The sequence below is a fragment of the Oncorhynchus nerka genome, linkage group LG3 (assembly GCF_034236695.1).
Source record: "Oncorhynchus nerka isolate Pitt River linkage group LG3, Oner_Uvic_2.0, whole genome shotgun sequence".
Lineage (NCBI taxonomy): Eukaryota > Metazoa > Chordata > Actinopteri > Salmoniformes > Salmonidae > Oncorhynchus > Oncorhynchus nerka.
This window is the reverse complement of record NC_088398.1, coordinates 60,896,757-60,923,610: the sequence shown is the minus strand read 5'-3', so window position 1 is coordinate 60,923,610 and position 26,854 is coordinate 60,896,757. Positions and strand designations below refer to the sequence as shown.

Genomic DNA, 26,854 nt, shown 5'->3' with positions numbered 1-26,854 from the left:
GTAGAAGGGGAAGAGAGGGAGCAGGAAAGAAAGTAGTGCTGGAGTGTAGGACTCTTTTTATTTCACCTTCACCTCTTGATATAGATCAATGAAAGTAAGAACCCTGCTCATACAGTATCTTTGTCTCTCCCTTACAGGAACAAGTTTGTGGAGTTTGACATGAAGCCGGTGTGTAAGAAGTGTTACGAGAAGTTTCCTCTGGAACTTAAGAAGAGGCTGAAGAAGCTGGCGGAGACAGTGGGCCGGAAGTAGACACAGACAGACCGAGACAGACAGACCGAGACAGACAGACAGACCGAGACAGACAGACCCAGACAGACTGACCCAGACAGACTGACCCAGACAGACTGACCCAGACAGACTGACCCAGACAGACAGACAGACCGGCCCAGACAGACAGACAGACCGGCCCAGACAGACAGACCGACCCAGACAGACCGACCCAGACAGACAGACCGACCCAGACAGACCGACCCAGACAGACAGACCCAGACAGACAGACCCAGACAGACAGACCCAGACAGACAGACCCAGACAGACAGACCCAGACAGACAGACAGACCGACCCAGACAGACAGACCGACCCAGACAGACAGACCGACCCAGACAGACAGACCGACCCAGACAGACAGACAGACCGAGACCGACCCAGACAGACCGAGACAGACAGACTGAGACTGACCCAGACAGACCGAGACCGACCCAGACAGACCGACCCAGGCAGACCGACCGAGGCAGACCGACCGAGACAGACTGACCCAGACAGACTGACCCAGACAGACAGACCGGAAGCCTATAGTCACTAGATGGCCATGCTAGAATGGACAAAAGTGATATCATCAGAATGTTTGAGCAACCACATGAGCTATTTGTTCTTGGTGTAAGGTTAGGGACTAGGGTTAAGGTTATGTTGTTGATAAATTACATTTGCAGTTTCCTTCAATCTTTTCATGCTTGGCCAAATAGTGACAACCCATGAGCAGAGAGACCAACAGTACACAAAGAGTCCTCGCCAAATCACTGCCTTTGTCTAAAGACATATTCATATTATATTCATATTTATCCTTGATGCTAATATCATATATTTAATAGTTATTTTAGCTTAAAATTTCACTGCAAAACCCAACTTGTTTATTTAAGTATGCATCAGTGTCCTGGTATTTCATCATAAGAATAAAGAGTATTAATAAGGTTGTTACTGCCAGTGTGCTGGTCTGTTTCTGCCTTAGCCAACTACTTTATCATTGTCATGCCAAACAAGTGGAAAGAGACACCTGGGCTATGTTACTGATGCTACTCTCAATCACATTACTGTGCAGCAGAACTGGGTTGAATATAGAGTACCAGTCAAAAGTTTGGACACACCTACTCATTCCATGGTTTTTCTTTATTTTTACTATTTTCTACATTGTAGAATAATAGTAAAGACATCAACTCTGAAATAACACATGGAATCATGTAGTAACCAAAAAAGTGTTAAACAAATCAAAATATATTTTATATTTGAGATTCTTCAAAGCAGCCACCCTTTGCCCTGATGGCAGCTTTGCACACTCTTGGCATTCTCTCAACCAGCTTCATGAAGAATGCTTTTCCAAAAGTCTTAAAGGAGTTGCATGGTAAATTGGAATGATTGGAATTGTGCCAAAAGTGCAAATTCTTGGCACCCTGCATACCGGTAAGCTAAATCAAGAACATGTCAAGTATTTGAAAGTATCTAATGTATGTACAGTGCTATTTGAGGCAGATCTGCTAGGCAGCTTCTTGAGCGAGAGAGTAGCCTCCATCCCAGAGCAGTTGAGGTCATATAGAGAAGTCAGATTCGTACCAGAGGTTTGTGTACATTTTTCAGGATGTATTGAAATATTATCCAAAGATAGTACTGAATAAGGTGACACGTGTATGCATATCTCATATAGAGCTTTTTGTGTGTCCACAACATTGTGTGTGGTGTTATATTGTTCTATTCATATTATTTCACAATTGTTACATTTCCTTTGTGTTTTTATCACACAGACAGTAAAAATGTAAGATGTTATGTCACTGAAGGGTGTTTTGTAAACTTGGATAACAGATGTTTGTATGTTTTTGACAGTATTTTCAGAATAAACAACCCACTTTTATCAACAGTAATGGAATCAAATAATATCTGGAAATACTTTTCTCCATTCTTTACATGTCATGCATTACATTGTCTTTTAAAAGGGGGGATAAACATAACAGATACAAACAATTCCATTGATTTAGGATCTGCTTGTAACTGCAATGTTTAATTTTTCCTTTTACTTTAGATGAAAGCGCATGTATGAGTACTGTAAGATGTGTGAATGTGTGTTTTTCCTAGGTGTAAGCTCAGCTATCCTCTTATGGCAGTGTGACTTCTATCTAGATGCTCATAGGAAGTAGAGAACTGCCGGTTAGAGAAAAGCATTCTATCCCTGTAGAAAACATGAATTTAGTTGAGTTTTAGTTTTCCGCTGTGTTAAACTTTACTTGGAAGAAATGTGTTTTGCATAGAGTGATACAATTCCACATTACACTGCTAAATGGGAATTTTAAAACCCTATGTTTTTCCTCTGTCGTACTACAATATAATATGCTATGCTACATTCAAAGCCTTGATTAGTGTTCGCCTTATGCTTCTTACTTTAATTTTGGTTTGTTTCTAGATGTCATCATATTCAACTTATTGACTTCTGAATAATAAAAAATCCTGCTACATGTTTCTTTGTGCATTTGATGTTTTTAAAGAAAGTATTTTCTTAATGTCTGTTTAAAAACGTATACGAAATCAAATATTGACCATCACGTGAGATCCTACAGTAATTATATTTATTTAACCTTCAAGTCCGTTAAAGAACACATTCTTATTTACAATGTCGCCTACATCGGCCATATGGGATTCCCAATCACGGCCTGTTGTGATACAGCATGGATAACTACAGCCTACTAACGCGATTGTTTTTGTGCAATAACAAAAACAGATTGCATATTTTCTCTAATGAAGCATAGGCTATTGTATTTGTATTCAATATACTGAGTGTGTACTTTTTCAAATGTGATTGGCTAAGTCTTGACCAATCACAGCTCGTGGTTGGAATCCACGTGAGTACCGCTGCCATTTGACGTTCTCATGGCTAGAGTGGAGAATAGGATTCCTGACGATTTTTGTAATTCTGTGCAATTCTAGTTTTGAAATAACAAGAAAATACGCTTTACACAGCCATGCGGCGAAGTAAGGCCGAAGTGGAACGCTATATTTATTCAGTACAGAGTTCCTCTCCTTCACTCAAAGAGGTGAGTCCAACCGGCTTCACTTCATCCTGCGTGTATTAGCTAGCTAAGCTAACGGCCATGATGGCCTGGTATGATAGCTAGCAGTACTGCAAGCATTGAAAGTAACTAGCTAGCCACAGACTAAATCTGAAACAACAACAAGTAGCTAACGGATCCTTCATTTTGGATAACTAACTAACGTTCGCTAACTACGCTTGCAAATGTGACACTTCTCAAGTTCATCCATCGCAGTGAAGAATTCCGTGTGTGGAAAACGCGCGGGCAACAGGGCTGGCTATATTTTGAAACATCTCATGCATTAGTTAGTTGTGTCACTCTTCCTATGAAGATAGCCATGATCGCCTTTAAAAATGAAATCCTAGTTAGTCATTTTATATTTGAATGGATCTAACTAACTTGTGGAATTTCCAGGAAGCTGGTACGATTTTCGTATGTATTATTAGGCAACTAAGTTAGTTGGCTACCTAAGTTTAGTGAACTTTAAAATACAATAGGTAACCATGTAAGTCTCCAGTAGTTGGCTAACTAGCTGTTATAACTATATATGAGTTTAACCTTATTTTAAACTAGGCCTTCATATGTTCTCTTTCCACAGAAACCAATTAAAGGATTTTTATTTGCTAAATTATACTTCGAGGCTAAGGAGTATGAACTTGCTAAAAGGTATGCCCTGAACACATTGACATATTGAAGTGGGTATCTACATCTTTTGTGTGTTTATTCAGAATGTCTGGTCCCCTCTTTTAGACATGTTTCGGAATATCTGACAGTGGCTGAGAGAGACCCCAAAGCACACAAGTTCCTGGGCCAGCTTTATGAGAGGGAAGGAGATATCAACAAGGCCGTAGGATGTTACAAGGCAAGCTAATATTCCTGCCAGTTGCTCACTTACTTATTAATGTTCTAGTATCTTATTAGTCTGTCCATTAGGCTTTGTCAGTCATCCAGTTTTATATAATTTATTTGAAGAAACAGCTAAAGAAATGGGGTGATTGGAAATTATTACATTGATAGAGTATGACTTCTATCTGTAATATTAAAGCTGATCCCTAAAAAACAAAAACCGGCTATGCTGATTGCAAACCTAACTATCTGACAGTGTAAAGATGCTTTCAAGTCTTTAATTGTGTGTCCAGCGGTCTGTGGACCTGAACCCAGCCCAGAGGGACCTGGTTTTGAAGGTGGCTGAGCTGCTCGTCAGTAAGACAGAGCGAGACAGCAGAGCAGAGTTCTGGGTGGAGAAAGCTGCCAAGTTGCTGCCTGCAAATCCTGCTGTCTTCAACCTCAAGGTAAGAACTCTAACACCGCATTGATTTCCTGTATTAAAAGCATTTGGGGCTTTTTGTAAATGGTGTGGCTAACCTGAAATAGTGTGTCAAGGTTAAAGACTGTCCGCATTGTGACTGGAGGATTGAAAAGAAACTTGTGGCACAGGGTTGACCCAAGATCACTACCTGCCTGTTGAGTTGGCAGCTGTTTGATGCATATTCCCTCCTCGCCCTCTCTCCCCCCTCAGGAACAGTTGTTGAGCAGCAGACTGGTCCCGGGGACTAGAAACTTCTGTTCAAAAAATAATCAGCTGTTTAAAAAAAATCTGCTCTTTAACAATCCTTGCTAACTCTCCTTCTACCCCCTATAGGAGCGGCTACTGAATCGACAGGGCCAGCAGGGACGGAACCAGTTGTTTGACCTGCTGCAGGCAGAGCTGGCTATGAGACCTGGCGATGCCCATATCAACATAAAGCTGGTTCAGCTGTTCTCCTCTGATGGCAGGCTGGAGGAGGCTGTCAAACACTGTCTGGCTACAGAGAAGAGAGGCCTTCTTAGATCCAGCTTGGACTGGTACTCTACTGTAGTACACACTCTACAGGTCAGCAGGATACTCACAAAATACAATATACACTTATGGAATTACATGTACAATGTTAAAGTGCTTAATTTGGTGTTTCTCAGGATTTCCTAGCCCAGCCCAGTGTTTCATCCAATGAGAAGATGAGTAGACATCTGCAGAGAGAGCTACTTTTGGCCCACTGCAGCCTGCTGAGACTGACCCTGTCGGGAAAAGGACTGCAGCCTAGCATCAAGGCCCTTGAGAGGTGTGTTTGTCAGAACCAGGCTAGGCAGGGAAACGTGACTACTGGGTATAGTTAATCCATGCTTAGTCTACCAACAGAGTTTCTGCATTAGAGCGTCACTCTGTAGAGTCCTACTAGATTAGTAGCAGTGTGTTCGAACCTTATTTAACACCTGTCTCGCTCTGTGTAGTTTTGACTGTGCGATGCAGGGCCTGAAGAAGACAGCGGGCAGTGTAACAGATGATCTGTCTGAGGTCTATGTGGAGATGAGGGGACATCTGTACCTGCATGCTGGCACTCTGCTGCTGAAGATGGCTCAGGAAAGAGAACAGCAGTGGAGGGCTGTCATTGACCTGGCTGCTCTCTGCTATCTATTGGCTTACCAGGTAATGCACTCAAACTAGAAGCTTTGTATTTAGCAAATGACGGTGTCTTTCATGTTGTACCCATCTTCTTTTCATTCTTCCTATTTAGGTCCCAGGTCCGAAGAGCAAGGTGACTAAAGGGGACCAGTCTTCTCTTCAGCATCTGGAGCTGCTGGCCAGTGACAGACAGAGCCAGGCTGGACACATGCTGCTTAACCTCAATCCTGACACTCATACCTTTGTTAGAGAGGTGGTGGAGGCGTTTGGTAACCGTAGTGGTCAGGGCTCTCTGTTTGAGCTTTTGTTTGGGCTTCAGGCTCCGGCCGGTACTTCCTTCATCGGCAACGACGACATCCGCTCCATCAACACACAGGCTCCAGCGATATCTGACCTCATCAAACGGGACAACGGTATGTGTGTGGGTCTACACAACCGGAGACGAGCTGATCTCACAAGTTCCCTGTGTAACCCTGCTCCTCTCCTGTCTTCAGGCTCCATCCAGCTCAAAGGAGGTGACCTTCAGCAGCTGTGTTGGCTGGGTCTCCAGTGGTCTCTCATGGCCCGGAGGCCTGCTCTGAGGGACTGGCTCAAACAGCTGTTCCCCAGGCTCATCCTGGAGACCTCCAAACTGGACACCAACACACCTGAGTCCATCTGCCTGCTAGACCTGGAGGTGGGTGTGGCTGGGGTGGCTCTACAATATCTGTCTCTACAAGGCTCAACAGCCTTGTAACAATCTTCTAATACTGTCCTTCGAATGATATTGTTGATTGTCTTCTTTTGCTTAATTTTTCATTTATACAAAGACCTTGAATGCTCTAAGACAGTGGTCACCAACCTTTTCTGAGTCAGGATCACTTTCTGAGTGAAAATGCATGCCGAGATCTACCACTCTGATTTTTTTTTTTTATTAACATAAAAAATGTAAGGCTATGCAAAATTAACCAATTAAAAACAGTACTTTAGCAATGAGGTTTGTGGAGTATTGGCTCTACAGCTGACATTTTCACTGCATATTGGCTTTGCTTGAATTTACCTGCCAATGCATTGTTGTTCGGACATTTTTTAAAATCATATTTCAAAATTTGAGGTAGGCTATATGATCACACCAGTAATAGATCCATTATTGTATTACTTGTGAGGCACAGCTGAGTGAGCATACATTTAAATCATTAGTGTTTTTATTTTCGTGGGCTGATGGTGCCTGCATCTGCTGGTCAGTCTTATAGCGGAGGGAGAGAGCAGCAGACTGAGGGTCCAACTGTCAACATCCCTCCGCTGACACTGACCAAAAAGGGACACCGTCTTCCAGCTGATGGCGGAACTCGAGTCGCACCACATTATTTCGGCCTCGTGCTCAAATTCATGTTGTGAACAGAGAAAGTGAAATATTCCTCAACGTAAAAAAGACTCAGGCCACTAACAATAACACAAGCTTATCGATACACTTTCCTACTCATTCATTACTGCTGCGCTGCTTGTTGTATCCCTGAGTGGTAAAAAGAACGCACGTTTTATTGGTTATAAAAGTGTTGAATACAAAGTGTTGACAGTGCTGAGTAAGAACTTAAACATGAACTCAGTCATAAAACCAGCAGCTCTGCTGTATTCGTTGACAGTCTCTCTAGTCATTGTTTTAAACATTTTGAAATCTCAGTATCAATTTTGCAGAGGATTTCTATTATGCCTGCTACTTTACTGCAGACTCGGTCATCTGAGCAATCTGATTGGCCAGCGGTAGCGTAGTGCACTTGATTTCCTCTCCAGGCCCACCGGGAAGGCAGTTTGTACCTTCAGACACATGAAATGGCAACCGTTTGCCTACCTGGTGCGCAGGGCAGCTGAATTGGCTGCACCTACCACCAACAGCCGAGACTTAATAAAAAAGAAATAGGAACACAAGGATTAGTTGTTGGGTTTTTTACAGAAATGTTTGGCGATGGACTAGAAATGCCTTGGAGATCGACAAGTCGAACGCGATCGACCGGTTGGTGACCACTGCTCTAAGAACTAATGCAATACACTGGGGTGATTCTCTCCTCTCTAGGTGTTCCTGTGTGGGGTGGTGTGGTGCAGTCACACCCAGCTCCAGGAGAGGGCCAGGATCACTTCTACTGGTCAACAGCAACTCCATGAGCCCCGCTGCCTGCCCCTGCCCCTCCTCCGCCTCCTCTCCACAGACAGACAGAGGGAATGGTGGGACGCCGTCTACAGCCTCATACACAAACAAGCTGCGTGAGTCACTACGGGTTCATCGCTATACTTATATGATAGATGGCTGAAATCAAGCGTTTTACTACCCAAGCTAGCTCTGTAAAATTTACCCAGACACCATTCCCTCCTCCCTCACTTGAACTGATCACAGATATTATATAAGTTGTGTTAAAATGTAAAGGCCCATGATGGAGAAATCAAGCTGACTGGTGACTCTGTGGTTAACATGACTATGGTTCTGCTTCTGTCTTTAAAATATCTATATAATTTTTTAATTAGGCCTGGCATGTCAGCCAAACTGAGGATGACTGTTCAACATGGACTAAGCACCCTTCGAGCTGGAGAGAAACATGGCCTTCAACCAGCCCTGCCCATACACTGGGCCCAGCACCTCAGCTCAACGGTATACACCTCGGCCAGGCGGCAGACCTGCCTTTTTCTGTCACACACTACATAAGTCTACATGATATGCTAGGCGTCTGTCTGAAATGATTTCCCCCGCCATTTACTCAATAGTATTTATAACTTCCAATTAGTGTATGGTCATTATTTATAACTCTTGGTCTAGTCAGAATAGTACACATCAGCAATTTCCCTTTGGTACAGTAAATTATGTCTGCTTTAAACTACTTCTGAGAATGCGACTCAGAACGATGAGTGCTTCGTTATAATAGATGATTTGAAGCAATGCCATTTCTGCATTTAGATTTAACACCTGCTGTGTTGTTCCCAGGGGGTTGGTGTGAACTCCTACTATGACCAGAAGGAGTACATAGGGCGTAGTGTCCACTACTGGAAGGTGGTGCTCCCCCTGCTGGACAAGATCAAGCAAAGGCGCAGCATCCCTGAACCCCTGGACCCCCTCTTCATACACTTTCCCTCTAGAGACATACAGGTGAGCGACCAACACAGCTGCTTCTCTAACCGACTGGATTAGAACCTAGCTTTCCACAATACTTGTTAGTCTGCTGAGTTAAAGCATTGACACGTGTAGACTTTTCATATCACTGATGCCAATCGTGAAAGTTGACAAGTCCAGGCTTAATATATGCATTGCTCTATTTTCATTGGTTAGTGAGGTTGCGTTTGCGTGTTAATCTCAGATCCCATCAGTGAAGGGCTTTGAGGAGGAGGCCATGATAGCATTTGCAACCCTCTTGGATGTCGAGGGGAGGACTGAGGAGGCTATTACTACTCTGGAGACCATCAACAACATCTCATCTAACTGGCACCTAGCTAGGGTATGTAGTGAGGGGTTCACTGCTCTACCTTGCTCTGGTAGTCAATCCCCTGCACTTCTCCCACTCTGTGGCTGTAGTGCCATGCCTTCTAGTGCAGCTGCCAGTAAAAAAAAAACAAATAAATTGTGTGCAGGCAGCATTTATTTTTTAATGTCTTACCATAAATGCATTTGTTATGAATTGTGCCTTTTGATATATCTCTGTGTGTAGATCTTCCAGCGTCTGTCTGAGGAGGCTGGTAGTGGGGTGGAGGAGACTCGGGACAGGTGTGTCATGTTCCTCAGGAAGTTCAGAACTTACCTGTCCAAGATCTACAATGCCAATGCTGACGACATGGACAAGGTTACGCACTTCAATATACGGCATCTATACACATGACTATTTGCCAAAAATATGTAAACGAAGAGTTAAGAGTTGGAAGCATGACATTCAATCATATTCACTGTGTGTTGTTCCAGCTGCCCGTCTCAATGGAAGAGGTGATGGATCTCCTGAACGATGTGAACCAGCAGCTAGGGGAGATTGGAGAAGCGATGGATGAAGAGGGCAGACCGGTCCACTTCAGCCCTCAGTTTACTGAGCCTGCTGCCTCAGTCGCTCACATCAAATTCTCCCCTTTAACCCCTTCCCCCAGCAAGAGCTTTGTCCCTTCCTCCAAAATACACATGGTATGATAAATGTTGACTTGTAAACATACACTGAGTGTACAAAACATTAGGAATACCTTCGTAATATTGAGTTGCACCCCATTTTGTCTTCAGAACATCCACAATTTGTCAGGACATGGACTCTCCAAGGTGTCAAGCGTACCACAAGGATGCTGGTCCATGTTAACTACAATTCTTTCCACAGATGCAAGTTGGCTGGATGTCCTTGGGTGGTGAACCATTTTTGATACATACAGGGAAACTGTTGAATGTGGAAAAATCCAGCGGAGTTTAAGTCCTTGACACACTCAAACCGTAGCCCCATACCCTTACTACCATACCCATACTCAAACCGGTTCCCCATATACCCTTACTACCATACCCATACTCGAACCGGTGCCCCATATACCCTTACTACCATACCCATACTCAAACCGGTTCCCCATATACCCTTACTACCATACCCATACTCGAACCGGTGCCCCATATACCCTTACTACCATACCCATACTCGAACCGGTGCCCCATATACCCTTACTACCATACCCATACTCAAACCGGTGCCCCATATACCCTTACTACCATACCCATACTCAAACCGGTGCCCCATATACCCTTACTACCATACTCAAACCGGTGCCCCATATACCCTTACTACCATACCCATACTCAAACCGGTTCCCCATATACCCTTACTACCATACTCAAACCGGTGCCCCATATACCCTTACTACCATACTCAAACCGGTGCCCCATATACCCTTACTACCATACCCATACTCAAACCGGTTCCCCATATACCCTTACTACCATACCCATACTCAAACCGGTTCCCCATATACCCTTACTACCATACTCAAACCGGTGCCCCATATACCCTTACTACCATACCCATACTCAAACCGGTGCCCCATATACCCTTACTACCATACCCATACTCAAACCGGTTCCCTATATACCCTTACTACCATACCCATACTCGAACCGGTGCCCCATATACCCTTACTACCATACCCATACTCAAACCGGTGCCCCATATACCCTTACTACCATACTCAAACCGTGCCCCATATACCCTTACTACCATACTCAAACCGGTGCCCCATATACCCTACCATACTCAAACCGTGCCCCATATACCCTTACTACCATACTCAAACCGGTGCCCCATATACCCTTACTACCATACCCATACTCAAACCGGTTCCCCATATACCCTTACTACCATACTCAAACCGGTGCCCCATATACCCTTACTACCATACTCAAACCGGTGCCCCATATACCCTTACTACCATACCCATACTCAAACCGGTGCCCCATATACCCTTACTACCATACCCATACTCAAACCGGTTCCCTATATACCCTTACTACCATACCCATACTCGAACCGGTGCCCCATATACCCTTACTACCATACCCATACTCGAACCGGTGCCCCATATACCCTTACTACCATACTCAAACCGGTGCCCCATATACCCTTACTACCATACTCAAACCGGTGCCCCATATACCCTTACTACCATACTCAAACCGGTGCCCCATATACCCTTACTACCATACTCAAACCGGTGCCCCATATACCCTTACTACCATACCCATACTCAAAGGCACTTCAAAATGTTATTGCCCATTCACACACCATCTCTCTCAATTGTCTCAAGGCTTAAAAATCCTTATTTAACCTGTCCCCTCCCCTTCATCTACACTGATTGAAGTGAATTTAACAGGTGACATCATTAAGGGATCATAGCTTTCACCAAGTCTGTGTGCCATGGAAAGGGCTGGTGTTCCTAATGTTTTGTACACTGAGACACTGATGCTCTTCCTATGGTTTTTAAACATGGACATTCATGTACTTCAGTTTTAGATTTACCGTACAGGTTTTTTTTCTCACCTAAATAATAGAAATAACTTGACATGAAAAATATAATGAAAATGTTATTTTTCTCCTCTGTTTCCTGATTTCCCCAAGACACCACCTCATTGGGCGGAGCACCAGAAGTCCCTCCTGCAGATGCTCTGCCAGCAGGTGGAGGCCCTTAAGGTCAGCCCCTGGCTTCATTGTCTTTGAGGATATGGGAGATGTTGCCCATGTCAAGTGTGCCTATTAATTAAATTATAGATGTCCATGCATGGTTTCTGTGTTAAGTATTGTGTGGTTGGGTTGCAGAATGAGGTCCATGACCTGAGACATAACTCGTCAGACAGCATGGCGTCACCCCACCAAAGGATGTATGGAGATGGGTATGGGGCTGAGAGCATGCAGGAGGGCTACCCCCCAACACAGACCTTCCATGTAGCACCCCTCACCGGTAGGAACGCAGTACACAACTGAGTTGTGTAGTTTCGGGCTGTATTATTAGGAATACTGAAATAGAAATGTTGCTAGGATATTAAATTATGACCGTTGATTTGAACCTTTTCTCTTTTTGTTTACAGTTGCCACCACACAGGCCCCATCTATGTATTTCAATCAATCCCCTGCTTATAACTCCGGACAGTATCTCCTTCGTCCTGCAGCCAATGTTACCCCAACAAAGGTCGGTGTTTATACCTTGATTTTTCTTTGAGCATTCAGAATGGTTTAGATACTTGGAAGTGGGGGAGTATTTTCCGTGACAAATTTGAATTAGGTTTGAATTAATTTTCCTTTTGTCTCAGGCTCCTGTGTATGGAGTCAACCGCCTGCCACCCCAGCAGCACATGTATACCTACCAGCAGCCCACTAACACTCCTCCCCTGCAGTCAACACCAGCCTGCATCTACCCTCCTCAAGACCAGGTCTTCGGCACCCCCCTCCACTTCGAGTCACCAGCAACCAGTCTACTCTCCCCATACAGCGAGGAATACTACGGCCACTCTCAGCCCACCACCAACCCTCCCCTCCCTGAGCCTGGCTACTTCACCAAGCCCTCAGTCGTACCTGTCCAACCACCAAAGAGCATTGAGGGGAAGCCTGTGGACTTTGGGAAGATCGCCTTTGGCCAGCAGGTCCCTGCTGAGCCTCTTAAGGTGCCTGGCTTTGGTGCTGGAGTAGTAGCCCAGTCCACTCCATCATCTGCTGCCTTTAAATTCAACTCCAACTTCAAATCCAATGATGGGGACTTTACCTTCAAAGCCAAAAACAGTGAGAACCTGTTGGGGCTTCTGACATCAGACATTCCCACCAAATCAGAGGGCCCCTCAGAGGTTGAGCCTCCTAGCCAGGGAGGGATATTTAGCTTTGGCACTAAAAGTGTGGCAGGCTTCTCCTTCAGTGATGCAGCCCAGAGTCGGGACAAACCAAACCTGTTTGAAAAAATTGAACAGCCATTTAGTTTCACTGATCAGACCAAGCCGGTATTTGGGCTGGAAAACACAGCGGTGGAGAAAGGACCGGAGAGCGATAACGACAGCACACATGTGGAGGAGGATGAGGATGGGCCTCACTTTGAGCCCATTGTGCCCCTCCCTGACAAAGTAGATGTGAAGACTGGAGAGGAGGAAGAAGAGGAGATGTTCTGTAACAGGTCCAAGCTATTCAGATTTGATGCAGAGACAAAGGAGTGGAAAGAGAGGGGGATCGGCATAGTCAAAATCCTAAAGCACAATACATCAGGGAAAGTGCGTCTGCTGATGAGGAGGGAGCAGGTTCTGAAGATCTGTGCTAACCACTACATCACGCCAGATATGCTCCTGAAACCAATTGCTGGCTCTGACAAGTCCTGGGTTTGGAATGCCATTGATTATGCAGATGAGGAACCAAGGCCTGAGCAACTGGCCATCCGGTATAAAACGGCAGACGAGGCATTGCTCTTCAAAACAAAGTTTGAAGAGGCTCAGAAGATAGTTCCCAAATCTCCAGAAAAGCAGCAAGATCAGCCAGATAGGAAAGCAACTTCTCCTAATTCATCTGCTCCTCAGGTGACAAACTTTGCTGCCCAGTTTGCAATGAAGGACGGGGAGTGGCACTGCAATGTGTGTTATGTAAGAAATGCTGCTACAATTATGCAGTGTGTTGCCTGTCAGACTGCCAACCCTAATTCCCTGTCAGAGACGGACAACAAACTGGCTACTGAAACCAAAGGCTTTACTAGTGGGGCAGCTTCAGTGAGAGGATTTACTTTTGGATTTGGAGCTGACTCATCAAAAGACACCAGCAGCGCAGGATCTATTGGAAAGGGATTTGGGGCTTTTGGAGCTCAGATACCCTCCTCCTTTACATTTGGAACCAGTGGCACCACTTCTATACCTGTTGCTGGTTTTGGAGCCCAGTTTGGTAAGATTAAAGAAACCACAGCAGAAGTAGCAGCAGAATCAAAGCCCTCAACCATGCCATTTGGCTCTGGATTTGGTGCCCAGTTTGGCAAAAAGCCAGGGCAGTGGGACTGTGATGTGTGTGCTGTAAGAAACCAGGCCTCCTCAAACAGTTGTGTTTCTTGTCAAACTCCAAACCATGCAGCCAAAACTGTTGTAGATAGAGCAGCAGCATCAAAGCCCTTAAACAATCCATTAGGTTCTGGATTTGATGCCCAGTTTAGCAAAAAGCCAGGGCAGTGGGACTGTGACGTGTGTGCTGTAAGAAACCAGGCCTCCTCAAACAGTTGTGTTTCTTGTCAAACTCCAAATCCCTCAGCAAAATCAACAGTTGAGGTAGCACCACCACCAAAGCCAACAGTGTCGGGATTTGGTGATCTTTTTGCTAAGAGGGACAGACAATGGGACTGTGACACCTGTCTTGTGAGGAATGATGCATCAGTTTCTAAGTGTGTTTCCTGCCAGACACCCAATGCTAGCAGCACCTCCTCTCTTGGGGCCATGTTTGCCAAACAGGGGGGACAGTGGGACTGTGACACATGTCTAGTCAGAAACGACAGCTCTGCTAGTCAATGTGTCTCCTGTCAGACACCCAACACTAAGAGCACAGCCACCCCCTCCAGCTCATCCTTCAGCTTTCGCTTTGGGAGTCAAAGTACATCTACTCAGCCTGTAGGCAATGTGTTTAAAGCAAACTTCAACAGTGACAGCTCTTTTCAGTTTGGCACAAGCAAAGTTGATACAGGTGCCCCTGCATCCTTCAAGTTTGAGACCCCTCAGGCTGAAAGCAGTGGCTCCAGTGCTGCAGGCTTCTCTTTCAATATGCCCGTCCCAGCAGGTGGCTTTAAGTTTGGCACTCAAGAAACGGCAAAGGAAACCCCACCAGATGAAACTCAGACTCCTGCTTCAGGGTCTGCGTCCATGTTCCTGAAGAATATCGCAGAGCAGCACAGAGAAAAAGAGAAGGAATCTAGCGTTGGTATACCTGCATCAGTGCCTTCATTGGACAACACCGATGAGAATGGCAAACCCAATGACTTCAGTTTTGCAGATTTGGCTAAGAACTCACAAGGAGACTTCAAGTTTGGACAGACAGATTCCAATTGCAAAGACTTCAGCCACAGTGGCGAGCAGCTGTTCACATCCCTTCAGTCAAACCAGTGGGCAGACACTTCCGCTGACCAGGATGAAGAGGATGTATACAAAACAGAAGAGAATGACGATATCCAGTTTGAACCTGTGGTCCAGATGCCTGATAAAGTGGACCTGGTCACAGGAGAGGAGGATGAACAGGCCCTTTACTCACAGAGAGTAAAGCTCTTCAGGTTTGACGGAGACATCAGCCAGTGGAAGGAGAGGGGTGTTGGAGTCCTCAAGTTCCTGAAGAATGCCACCAACGGCAGGCTGAGGGTGCTGATGAGGAGAGAGCAGGTCCTGAAGGTGTGTGCCAACCACTGGATCACCACCACCATGAACTTGAAGCCCTTGGCTGGTTCCGACAAAGCTTGGATGTGGCTTGCTAATGACTTCTCAGAAGGAGATGCCAAACTGGAGCAACTCGCTGCCAAGTTTAAAACCCCTGAGCTGGCTGAGGAGTTCAAGCTTAAGTTTGAGGAGTGTCAGAGGCTCCTGTTGGACATCCCACTGCAGACTCCTCACAAGCTTGTTGACACAGGCAGAACTGCACATCTCATCCAGAAGGCAGAGGAGATGAAGTCCGGTCTGAAAGACCTTAAATCCTTCCTGACTGATGACAAAACAAAGATCAAGGAGGACGACAGCCAAGCTAACATCACAACAGCCAGTAACACCTCAGGTCTGATCATCAAGCCCCACGTGGAGAGCACTGGGCCTACCTTAGAATGGGACAACTATGACCTGAGAGAGGAGGCTCTGGACGACAGTGCTGACACATCTGTCTACACCTCACCCCTAGCAAGCAGCCCAATCAGGAAGAACCTCTTCTGCTTTGGAGAATCCACAGCTGGCTTTAACTTCAGCTTCCAGCCTGTCATCAGTCCAACCAAGTCACCGGCCAAGCTGAACCAGAGCGGGGTGTCTGTGGACGAGGAGCAAGACGTGACCCAGGAGGAGGAGAGGGATGGCCTGTACTTTGAGCCTGTGGTTCCCCTGCCAGACCTGGTGGAGATCTCTACTGGAGAGGAGAATGAAAATGTGTGTTTCAGCCACAGAGCAAAGCTGTACCGCTATGACAAAGACCTGAACCAGTGGAAGGAGAGGGGCATTGGAGACCTTAAGATACTGCAGAACTACGACACCAAACGAGTCAGACTCCTCATGAGGCGGGACCAAGTCCTGAAGATCTGCGCCAACCACTGGGTGACGTCTTCTATGAAGTTGGAGCCCATGAAGGGTGCTGAGAAGGCCTGGGTCTGGAGTGCCATTGACTTTGCTGAGGTAGCTGAGGGAAATGTGGAGCAGTTAGCAGTGCGGTTTAAACTGCAGGATGTGGCCAACTCTTTCAGAGACATCTTTGACGAGGCTAAAACCGCCCAAGAGAATGAGATTCTGGTCACTCCCATAGCCTCATGTGAGACCCTTCCTCAGGAGGTAGCAACAGCTCCAGGGATGACAGTGTGTGGACAGGCTGCTGTGGCCATCCTGGAGGAGACCACCAGAGAACGGACAGAGCTGACTTCTGAGACTTTCCACACCCCTGACAGCAAGGCCTCCACTTCCACACCACACAGCCCTCTCAACCCCTCTAAGATGGTGATGTCTCCTCCCAAGTTCCTCTTCGGAACCGACTCTCTCCAGAAGATCTTTGGCAGCAGCCTCCTGTTGTCCAAGGAGGATGGTTCTTCAGAAAGCTCCAAGGCTAAAGACAGCGGTTGGACCTCCCAGTCCTCACCTGCATTCAAAATCCCAGAAAAGGGTAATCCTTTTATTGTTATCCTTTCTTAGTTGATTTTGTTGATTTTGTGAACTGCTTGTTTTTGAATGGTGATTTCCCCCCTCCCACGATGGAGTTTTCACACAATTTGACCCCGTTGTGATTCCAGTCATGTCCCATTGGTTCATCTCATTGCTTCTTCCACCAGCCCACACTGTTGTTAGCACAAACTTAACCCAGTCACTCCCATTAGTCTAATTTACATCTAATTCCTCTCCCTTGTAATTTAATGATATAGTTTAAATATGATAGCAGATGTCATCAATTATATAATCGAGTACACTTGTACTGTACACTTGCCTAGTAATCAAATCCCCTAAGGATAATGCAGTCACTCCATTTTCAAAGAATTATAGCAGGCTACATCTTCATGAAGGCAGATGGAGACAGGACAGAATTTAGAAAGATTGTAGAATCCATTACACTTAAATAATGAAATGATCTTCAACTTGAATCTTACTGAAGACTCATTGCAATACACTTTCATTTCTTAATCCAACCCCCCCGATTCCAGCTTGTCTCACCTGCCAACCATTATTTTGTAGGATTGGATTTTAGGCTTTTCAAAGATAACCCAATGGCTTTTTGGACCAGCACCTCATCCACCCAATTTGAGCCCCCAGGTACTCTGTCACTGCACTGTGTGTGTGCTGTGACACGTCACCTACACATTTGTCACCTGGCTGGGCCTGCTTTGTAGCCGGTCTTAACCCGCATGCAACGAGTGGAACATACAAACCTTTAGTACAACAACCTAACGAGCTGCATGCCATCTGATACTCGAGTTACTGTTACTCTAAAGCAGGGGTATTCAACGCTTACCTTACAAGATCCAGAGACTGCTGTTTTTTTTTTCTTTTCTACCTGATAATTAATTGCATACACCTGGTGTCCCAGGTCTAAATCAGTCCCTGATTATAGAGGGGGACAATGAAAAAATGCAGTGGAACTGGCTTTGAGGTCCAGAGTTGCAATCGAGGGCACTCCTTGACATGTGTCACTAAAGCTACAAGAGGGTGGAACACATTTCAAACTTTGCTTGTTAGGCTTACTGCGAATAAAAGTTAGGCAAGCTGTTTAGCTAATGGAAAGGTGAAAGGGCTAAGTTCCTGGTAGCGGCCAGTGGAGTGTTGGCGATGATAGAGTTCTTCTCCCTCTGTTGAAAGGAGACACGGCCATGCTTCCTGACAGGAATGTACTGTCACACACACTCTTCAACGTCACACACATTTTTAGTCCAGGATGGGTAGCAACAGTGTGAAAGGCAACACCTTGTCTGGTCCGGTTCGTTCCAGAGATTTCCAGTATGTCCCAGATTTCAAACCCAGGTACAATGTGTATGTTACAAGCGTTTGTTTTTCTACCACCGGATGGTCATCTATTAAGGTCATACCAAAGATAATTTTATTTGATTTTGAATTTTATGCACACGCTTGAAGTATCAAAATATGAAACAATTTGATTTGGCCTGCTATTAGCCCCATACAAACACAGAGAATAACAGCTTTACTACATGGAACAATGAGTCTGTCCTGTATCTGAAAGAGATAAGAAAGATCAGGAAACTTTTTTAAATTTTTTTTTACATCTATTTAACCCCTTATTTTTGGCACTAAACAGTGTCCATATACTAATATTATTTTTCAACTGGTACCAGGGGACCTTCAGACAAGTCTTGTAAGGGCTGTGGCCATCTTAGAGCAAAAAAACCTTTCCACAGAGGGGTTATATTAGTATGTAGCCCAAACTGTCCGGACGCTACGTGCCACGTTGAAAGTCACTGAGCTCATCAGTACGGACCATTCTACTGCCAATATTTGTAAATGAAGATTGCATGGCTTTGTACTCAATTTTTATACACCTGTCAAATGGGTGTGGCTGAAATGGCAAAATCCACTAAGTTGAAGGTGTCCACATACTTTTGATCACATACTTTTAGTGTCTCTAGCTTAAACTGACAGATTTTTATGGGGATGTTTGTATTAAGCTAATTGGCATATGATTTGGTTTTAGAGAACCAGTAGGAAATGGTAACTGGAATCCTATATGGTTGGCCTCGTGTACAGTTTACTGTAGATCCATGGTTCTGATGTTTGATGCCTTTGAGATTCACTTCTGCAATAGTTAACGCATTCTCAGAGATATGAGACTGCTTGCTTGGTGTGGTGAAATGCATGATGTCAATATTTTTGAGATGCATGTGTTTCGGTTTGGAACTAACCCTAGACATGCAACTACCTCCTTAGTGAAATGGTTTTGTGACTTTTTTAGCAGGTGAACCATTTTTAGGATATTAAATGTTAGCCTGTCTGCCCTACAGTACCAAACAACCTTGCAGCATAGTTGAGTCAAGTCTTAAAATGTTCTGTAGATCCATTTATTGTACAGCAATTTGGGATTATATTATGCAAATTCACCTTGTAGGTTAATAAAGTTGCATCATTCTGTTACTGCCTTCAACGTCTCTGTTCTGTATACTCCTCTGTAGGAAGGGGTCTCCTGAGTTGTCTCACTCTTTGTGTTGTGTTATAGCACCCCCCCAGGCAAGGGCTGATGATGACAGTGAGGTGGAGGTGGTGTACGAGAGGCAGCCGACTGCGGAGCAGGCTGCTTTGGCCAGGGAACTCTTGCTGCCTCTCACCTTCTTCTGCTACCAGAACGAACCAGGAAACACTAGTGACGACCAGACGGACGGTGAGAAATGACACCAACGCTCTCTTGCAAAACTTTTCTACTTGTATGAGCAAAGGTTTACGCATTGTAGTTGACCGTGTTGCTAACGTTAGTTTGTGTTGCAGATGAGGACTTTGAGACTGCAGTTAAAGCGCTGAATGGAAGACTGTACCCGGATCCTCCTGAGAGAAAGGCTGCAAATTCTGGTAAGTTTCATAGCCAAACTGGCTATAGAGAGAGGTATTGATAGGTTGGTGAAATTTCTTGCCAAATGTTGCCTCTCCAATAACCTTCTCCTCTCAGCAGCTCAGGCCGAGATAGGTGCTGAGGGTCTGTACCCGGAGGTTGAGGTGGTGTTGGAGAAGAGGTCTACTCCAGATGAGGAGCAGAAAGCCAAGCCGCTGCAGCTGCCTCCAACTTTTTCTTATGTAGTCGGCAAGGCAGAGAAAGACAAGCCAGAGGACTTCAAGACAGAGGTATGCAAAGCACAAGAGACTTCTGTAATACACTGCTCAAAAAAATAAAGGGAACACTAAAATAACACATCCTAGATCTGAATGAATGAAATATTCTTATTCAATACTTTTTTCTTTACATAGTTGAATGTGCTGACAACAAAATCACACGCACAATTATCAATGGAAATCAAATGTATCAACCCATGGAGGTCTGGATTTGGAGTCACACTCAAAATTAAAGTGGAAAACCACACTACAGGCTGATCCAACTTTGATGTAATGTCTTTAAAACAAGTCAAAATGAGGCTCAGTAGTGTGTGTGGCCTCCGCATGCCTGTATGACCTCCCTACAACGCCTGGGCATGCTCCTGATGAGGTGGTGGATGGTTTCCTGAGGGATCTCCTCCCAGACCTGGACTAAAGCATCCTCCAACTCCTGGACAGTATGTGGTGCAACGTGGCGTTGGTGGATGGAGCGAGACATGATGTGCTCAATTGGATTCAGGTCTGGGGAACGGGCGGGCCAGTCCATAGCATCAATACCTTCCTCTTGCAGGAACTGCTGACACACTCCAGCCACATGAGGTCTAGCATTCCTGCATTAGGAGGAACCCAGGGCCAACCGCACCAGCATATGGTCTCACAAGGGGTCTGAGGATCTCATCTCGGTACCTAATGGCAGTCAGGCTACCTCTGGCGAGCACATGGAGGGCTGTGCGGTCCCCCAAAGAAATGCCACCCCACACCATGACTGACCCACCGCCAAACCGGTCATGCTGGAGGATGTTGCAGGCAGCAGAACGTTCTCCACGGTGTCTCCAGACTGTCCCGTCTGTCACATGTGCTCAGTGTGAACCTGCTTTCATCTGTGAAGAGCACAGGGCGCCAGTGGCGAATTTGCCAATCTTGGTGTTCTCTGGCAAATGCCAAACGTCCTGCACGGTGTTGGGCTGTAAGCACAACCCCCACCTGTGGACGTTGGGCCTTCATACCACCCTCATGGAGTCTGTTTCTGACCGTTTGAGCAGACACATGCACATTTGTGGCCTGCTGGAGGTCATTTTGCAGGGCTCTGGCAGTGCTCCTCCTTGCACAAAGGTGGAGGTAGCGGTCCTGCTGCTGTGTTGTTGCCCTCATACGGCCTCCTCCACGTCTCCTGATGTACTGGCCTGTCTCCTGGTAGCGCCCCCATGCTCGGGACACTACGCTGACACACACAGCAAACCTTCTTGCCACAGCTCGCATTGATGTGCCATCCTGGATGAGCTGCACTACCTGAGCCACTTGTGTGGGTTGTAGACTCCGTCTCATGCACCGCCAGCATTCAAAGTGACCAAAACATCAGCCAGGAAGCATAGGAACTGAGAAGTGGTCTGTGGTCACCACCTGCAGAACCACTCCTTTATTGGGGGTGTCTTGCTAATTGCCTATAATTTCCACCTGTTGTCTTCCATTTGCACAACAGCATGTGAAATTTATTGTCAATCAGTGTTGCTTCCTAAGTGGACAATTTGATTTCACAGAAGTGTGATTGACTTGGAGTTACATTGTGTTGTTTAAGTGTTCCCTTTATTTTTTTGAGCAGAGTATATTGATTTGTTTGCACATGTAGATGAACATATGTGGCATTAGGATATAAGAAATTAAAACTACTATAGTTCTCTCAAGCAAATATTGATGTTTTGGTTGTGTTTCAGGATGCAGAGAGAAGCGCACACCCTGTTTCATCTGAGGCTGTGTCCTCCAGCACCGGCGATACAGTGCCAGAACAACAGTTCCCAGACCAGTCCCCCAGCAGCCAGGTACAGGTTCCAGATCTGTCTGAGGCAGAGCTTCAGTCCTCTGCAGCAGAGGTGGAGTTCCCAGCTCAGTCAGTAACCATCCAGGAGGCAGAGGTCCAGCAGACTCCAGATCAGTCAGACTCCACTCCAACACGGTCTCAGACTGCGGTCTCCAGCAGCGGGGAGCAGGCTCAAACGTCAAACCCTTCAGCAAAACCTGTTGCTAGTGCCCCAGCTTTGGTGACTGCCTCATTTGGATTTGGTGCACAGTTTGTCAAAAAGCCAGGGCAGTGGGAGTGTGACGCATGTCTTGTTAGAAATGAGGAGTCTGCAAGCAGTTGTGTTTCTTGTCAAACTCCAAACCCTGCAGCTAGCAGTGGTAAGCAGGCTCCAGATCAGTCAGACTCTACTCCTGCAGCTACCAGCAGCAGCCCTATAGACCTGTCTACCAAGAAGACCTCGGAGCCGGACTCCACATCGACATTTACGACAACCATTACTCAGGGTATGCGATATTTATCATTGCAGAGCCCTTTGCATTCTACACTGATCAGGAAGAGCATGTCCCTCTTGTGAATACATTCGATGTACTCACAGCAGCAGTCTCACTTGTGACACCAGTACAGCAACCTGTCTTCTCATCCTTTATTTATTTTCTCGTTTACAGATGCTCCAAACTCATTTGGCTCCTTGGGCTTCAGTGATCTGGGAGGGGAAGGGATCTCCTTCGCTGATCTGGCACAGAACACCGGGGGTGAATTCGCCTTCGGAAAACAAGGTTGACACTTCTACGTTTTCTGAATACAGTTGACTGAAGGAAATTCAATATGTGCTTAATTTTAAGGTTTTACAGGTTTCCATGACACAACTGTGAGCTATGTTTTAAGTGAGAACAAACATTTGTTTTAAAATGCTTCCTTCTTAGATTCTAACTTCTCGTGGGCGAATGCCGGGGCTACGTTGTTTGGAGCTGCAGCCCCACCCAATGCTGAAGGAGGGGAGGAGAGGAGTCATGAAGAGGACGCTAATAATGTGGAAATTCACTTTGATCCCATAGTCACCCTACCAGAGGTACTTATCAATGCACTGCTACTAATCTAATTCCACTTAACCTTACTGGGAATGTCATCACTATAAAGTAAAGTATCTTTGGCTTGTGTGAGCCGGAACAGCTCATAGGTTACAGGAGCCTATCACCTGTTTTCTGAAACGTGATGCAGCTTAATGAACAAGTACACCCCCTCAATGGGACGCTAGGCTATTGCAGGGCCTTGCCCCCAATCTATCTCCTGAATTCCAAGCTGAGACTCCACGTCGTCATTATAATTGACTGTAAATGTGTTTTAGGTGGTCTAGAGCTGTCATGACTCCATATTCTCTCCGTGACAGAGAATATTGCCTGTTCTATTTGATACATTTCTATACAAGTTATGTAAACTTACACCCTCCTGATTAACCTGCGCGTAACTGTGTTGTCTAGGTGGAGACTAAGTCAGGGGAGGAGGATGAGGAGATCCTGTTTAAGGAGCGTACCAAGCTGTACCGCTGGGAGAGAGACCTGGGCCAGTGGAAGGAGAGGGGTGTGGGAGACATCAAGATCCTCTTCCACCCCGATAAGAGGTTCTACCGGGTGCTGATGAGGAGGGAGCAGGTGCTGAAGGTGTGTGCCAATCACACCATCTGCCAGAGCATGGAGCTCAAACCCATGAACACCTCTAACCAAGCCCTCGTCTGGACCGCTACCGACTTTGCAGGTAGGTCTACACACAGCTCCGCCAAACACAGCGCTATGTAAATATATTGATTCTTATATAGTTGATGAATTGATACATTTATTGATCCTGTGTTCTCTCCAGAGGGTGAGGGTAAGGTGGAGCAGTTGGCAGCCAAGTTCAAAACAGCAGAGCTGGCTGAGTGTTTCAGGAAGACCTTCTGTGAGTGTCAGAGCCGTATGAGCCCATCAGAGGCCTCGGCCCTCTCCCCCCAGATGTCCAGGGTCCAGGAACATTCCAGAGACGCCAACCCCCAGGTCAGTGTTTCCCGTGCCTGCTATTGTTTTGGTGGAGCGCCTACGACTTTTGTCCCCTCCACCTAAAATCATTTGTTGGGTGTTTTACTAATATTATGGCCTGTCAAATAATCTATATGAAACTCTGCCCCTAGGTGTACCTCTCCATCTCCGCTGATGACGAGCCGCTGGGAATGGTCACCATAGAACTGTTCTCTCACATTGTCCCCAAGACGGCTGAGAACTTCAGAGCGCTGTGTACAGGACAGAAAGGCTTCGGGCTGCGCAACTCTGTCTTCCACAGGATCGTACCGGACTTCATGTGTCAGGTGAGGGGGGAGTGTGGGGTTGGGAGGTTTCCATAAAATAACACAGCCACAAAGTCTAAATTGGCTATATTGTAAAAAATTATGGGGAAAAAACACTTGCTTTTTTGTCTTAATATAAGGTTGTTGTTGGGTTTAAAATCAGATTTTAAGAAGATAAATTGTAGGAATATGTGTGGTTTATGACTTTGTGTCTATGTTAACTAGTGATGACTAGGTTAAACTGAAACCAGACCATACTCAGAACCACCAACGTGCTTTCATAATCTTCAATACCATGTTTCCCAAATAGGTCAGTCAGTGCCTCTTGGAACACAAAAACAGTTTGTAAACCACAGCTATATCTAATTTAGCTTTTATCTGTATCTTGATAAGTCTTTCCTAACATCTTTCTGTCTGTACTCAGGGTGGCGACCTCACCAACCAGGACGGGACAGGAGGGAAGTCCATCTACGGGAACAAGTTTGAGGATGAGAACTTTGATGTGCGCCACACGGGTCCGGGGCTGCTGTCCATGGCCAACCATGGCCGAGACACCAACAACTCCCAGTTCTTCATCACATTGAAGAAGGCTGAGCACCTGGACTTTAAACACGTGGCCTTTGGCTTCGTCAGAGAGGGCATGGATGTGGTCCGCAGAATGGGAGAGCTGGGCACCAAAACTGGCAAACCCAGCAAGAAGATTGTCATCACCGAATGTGGACAACTGTAGAGCTTGAGCTCTGGTCACTGACTGGACAACTCCACTGTAGGGCTGAAAATGTAGTCACTGACTGGATGGCAATGGGCCTTCACTCTGGTCATGGACTGGGGAGTTATAGCATTTCAAACTGAGCACAATTATAGTAGGCAGATATCAAATGATACCCTATTCCCCATATAGTGCACTCCACTTGGGGCTCAGCTTAAAAAGAGGGCACTGGTAGCCCACTATGGGGAGAATAGGCTTTAATTTAAGACCGGCCCAGTGTCTCCTCCTGATGAGTGTTGCACTTTCTCCCTGCCGCATCCTGAGGGCTGCATGTCCCAGTGTGAATCCCCAGACTCTTTGTGTGTGTATAATGTACATGGACTATATTTTGTCTTTTTTTTTGTGCATGTGTTCCAATAAGAGTTGACAGCGCTGGTTCCTTCATAAGCTCCCTAACCCAATTTGTTTTGTGTAATTGTCTTAATTAAGATTATCGCGACCTTTTTTAAAAACCAACCAATGTTCGTTTTGTACTGTGTTCCTCTTGCTGCCTGTGTATACTTTTTTAGGTGTGTTTTTTTTTGTTGTGTGTAGGCTATACATTGATTTCATAATGTGCAAATTGAGACTCTACACCTGTCTTAAACTAAAAGGTAGGAATATGAAGTCTGACAATTTGGGAGAGGTGACATACAAAATATATTTTATGGTCGGGTCACAATTGGGGTTAACAATTCTTATTGTCAATAAATAAATACAAGATGCTGGAGACTGTCTTTAAAAATAAAGTTGCTTTATAACTGAACCTTGTTCGATTTCAAATATACAGTACCCGTCAAAAGTTTGGACACATACTCATTCCAGGGTTTTAATTTATTTTTACTATTTGCTACATTCTAGAATAATAGTGAAGACCAACTATGAAATAATACATGGAATCATGTAGTAACCAAAAGTGTTAAACAAATCTAAATATTTGAGATTCTTTGACGTAGCCACCCGTTGCCTTGACAGCTTTGCCCACTCTTGGCATTCTCTCAAACAGCTTTGACGTAGCCACCCGTTGCCTTGACAGCTTTGCCCACTCTTGGCATTCTCTCAAACAGCTTTGACGTAGCCACCCGTTGCCTTGACAGCTTTGCCCACTCTTGGCATTCTCTCAAACAGCTTTGACGTAGCCACCCGTTGCCTTGACAGCTTTGCCCACTCTTGGCATTCTCTCAAACAGCTTTGACGTAGCCACCCGTTGCCTTGACAGCTTTGCCCACTCTTGGCATTCTCTCAAACAGCTTTGACGTAGCCACCGTTGCCTTGACAGCTTTGCCCACTCTTGGCATTCTCTCAAACAGCTTTGACGTAGCCACCCGTTGCCTTGACAGCTTTGCCCACTCTTGGCATTCTCTCAAACAGCTTTGACGTAGCCACCCGTTGCCTTGACAGCTTTGCCCACTCTTGGCATTCTCTCAAACAGCTTTGACGTAGCCACCCGTTGCCTTGACAGCTTTGCCCACTCTTGGCATTCTCTCAAACAGCTTTGACGTATCCACCCGTTGCCTTGACAGCTTTGCCCACTCTTGGCATTCTCTCAAACAGCTTTGACGTAGCCACCCGTTGCCTTGACAGCTTTGCCCACTCTTGGCATTCTCTCAAACAGCTTTGACGTAGTCACCTGGAATGCATTTCAATTAACAGGTGTGGCTTGTTAATTTGTGGAATTTCTTTACTTCATAATGCGTTTGAGCCAATCAGTTTTAGTGTGACACGGTAGGGTTGTTATACAGAAGGTATTTTACCAAATAGGGCTAAGTCCATATTATGACAAGAACAGCTCAATTAAGCAAAGAGAAACGATGGAGTGC

General features: G+C 45.6%; 2 protein-coding genes across 11 annotated transcripts in view; both read left to right on the top strand.

Annotated features, from left to right (window-relative positions):
- LOC115111840 (LIM and senescent cell antigen-like-containing domain protein 1) overlaps positions 1-2,723 on the top strand; it is a 38,608-nt gene extending 35,885 nt beyond the window's left edge. For 7 of the 8 annotated variants that reach the window (XM_029638376.2, XM_029638357.2, XM_029638386.2 and 4 more), the window contains exon 11: positions 138-225. Coding sequence is in view for 1 of the 8 variants with exons in the window: in XM_029638349.2 (XP_029494209.1) it covers positions 138-252 (115 nt within the window). In the remaining 7 variants the exon portion in view is untranslated. Of the gene's footprint in view, positions 1-137 lie in introns of all 8 variants that reach the window. The other variant, XM_029638349.2, reaches the window with a different exon arrangement.
- Positions 2,724-3,119: 396 nt separating this feature from the next.
- Positions 3,120-25,800, top strand: ranbp2 (RAN binding protein 2). Of its 3 annotated transcripts, XM_065014081.1 has the most exons (30): positions 3,120-3,297; positions 3,893-3,960; positions 4,045-4,156; positions 4,434-4,586; positions 4,937-5,167; positions 5,251-5,393; positions 5,563-5,758; positions 5,847-6,147; positions 6,229-6,410; positions 7,785-7,972; positions 8,231-8,354; positions 8,685-8,846; positions 9,055-9,192; positions 9,403-9,534; positions 9,651-9,860; positions 11,821-11,892; positions 12,019-12,160; positions 12,288-12,388; positions 12,510-17,040; positions 17,604-17,681; positions 19,591-19,752; positions 19,857-19,937; positions 20,035-20,207; positions 21,887-22,475; positions 22,638-22,748; positions 22,896-23,041; positions 23,451-23,724; positions 23,827-23,999; positions 24,134-24,307; positions 24,711-25,800. In XM_065014081.1, exons 1-30 carry the CDS (start codon positions 3,226-3,228, stop codon positions 25,014-25,016), a joined length of 9,525 nt encoding a protein of 3,174 aa, XP_064870153.1. In that variant the 5' UTR covers positions 3,120-3,225; the 3' UTR covers positions 25,017-25,800. The 3 variants fall into 3 exon arrangements, with proteins under 3 accessions (XP_064870153.1, XP_029494152.2, XP_029494143.2); XM_029638292.2 differs by lacking the exon at positions 17,604-17,681 and having other exon boundaries at positions 20,038-20,207; XM_029638283.2 differs by lacking the exon at positions 17,604-17,681.
- Positions 25,801-26,854: the final 1,054 nt, after the last annotated feature.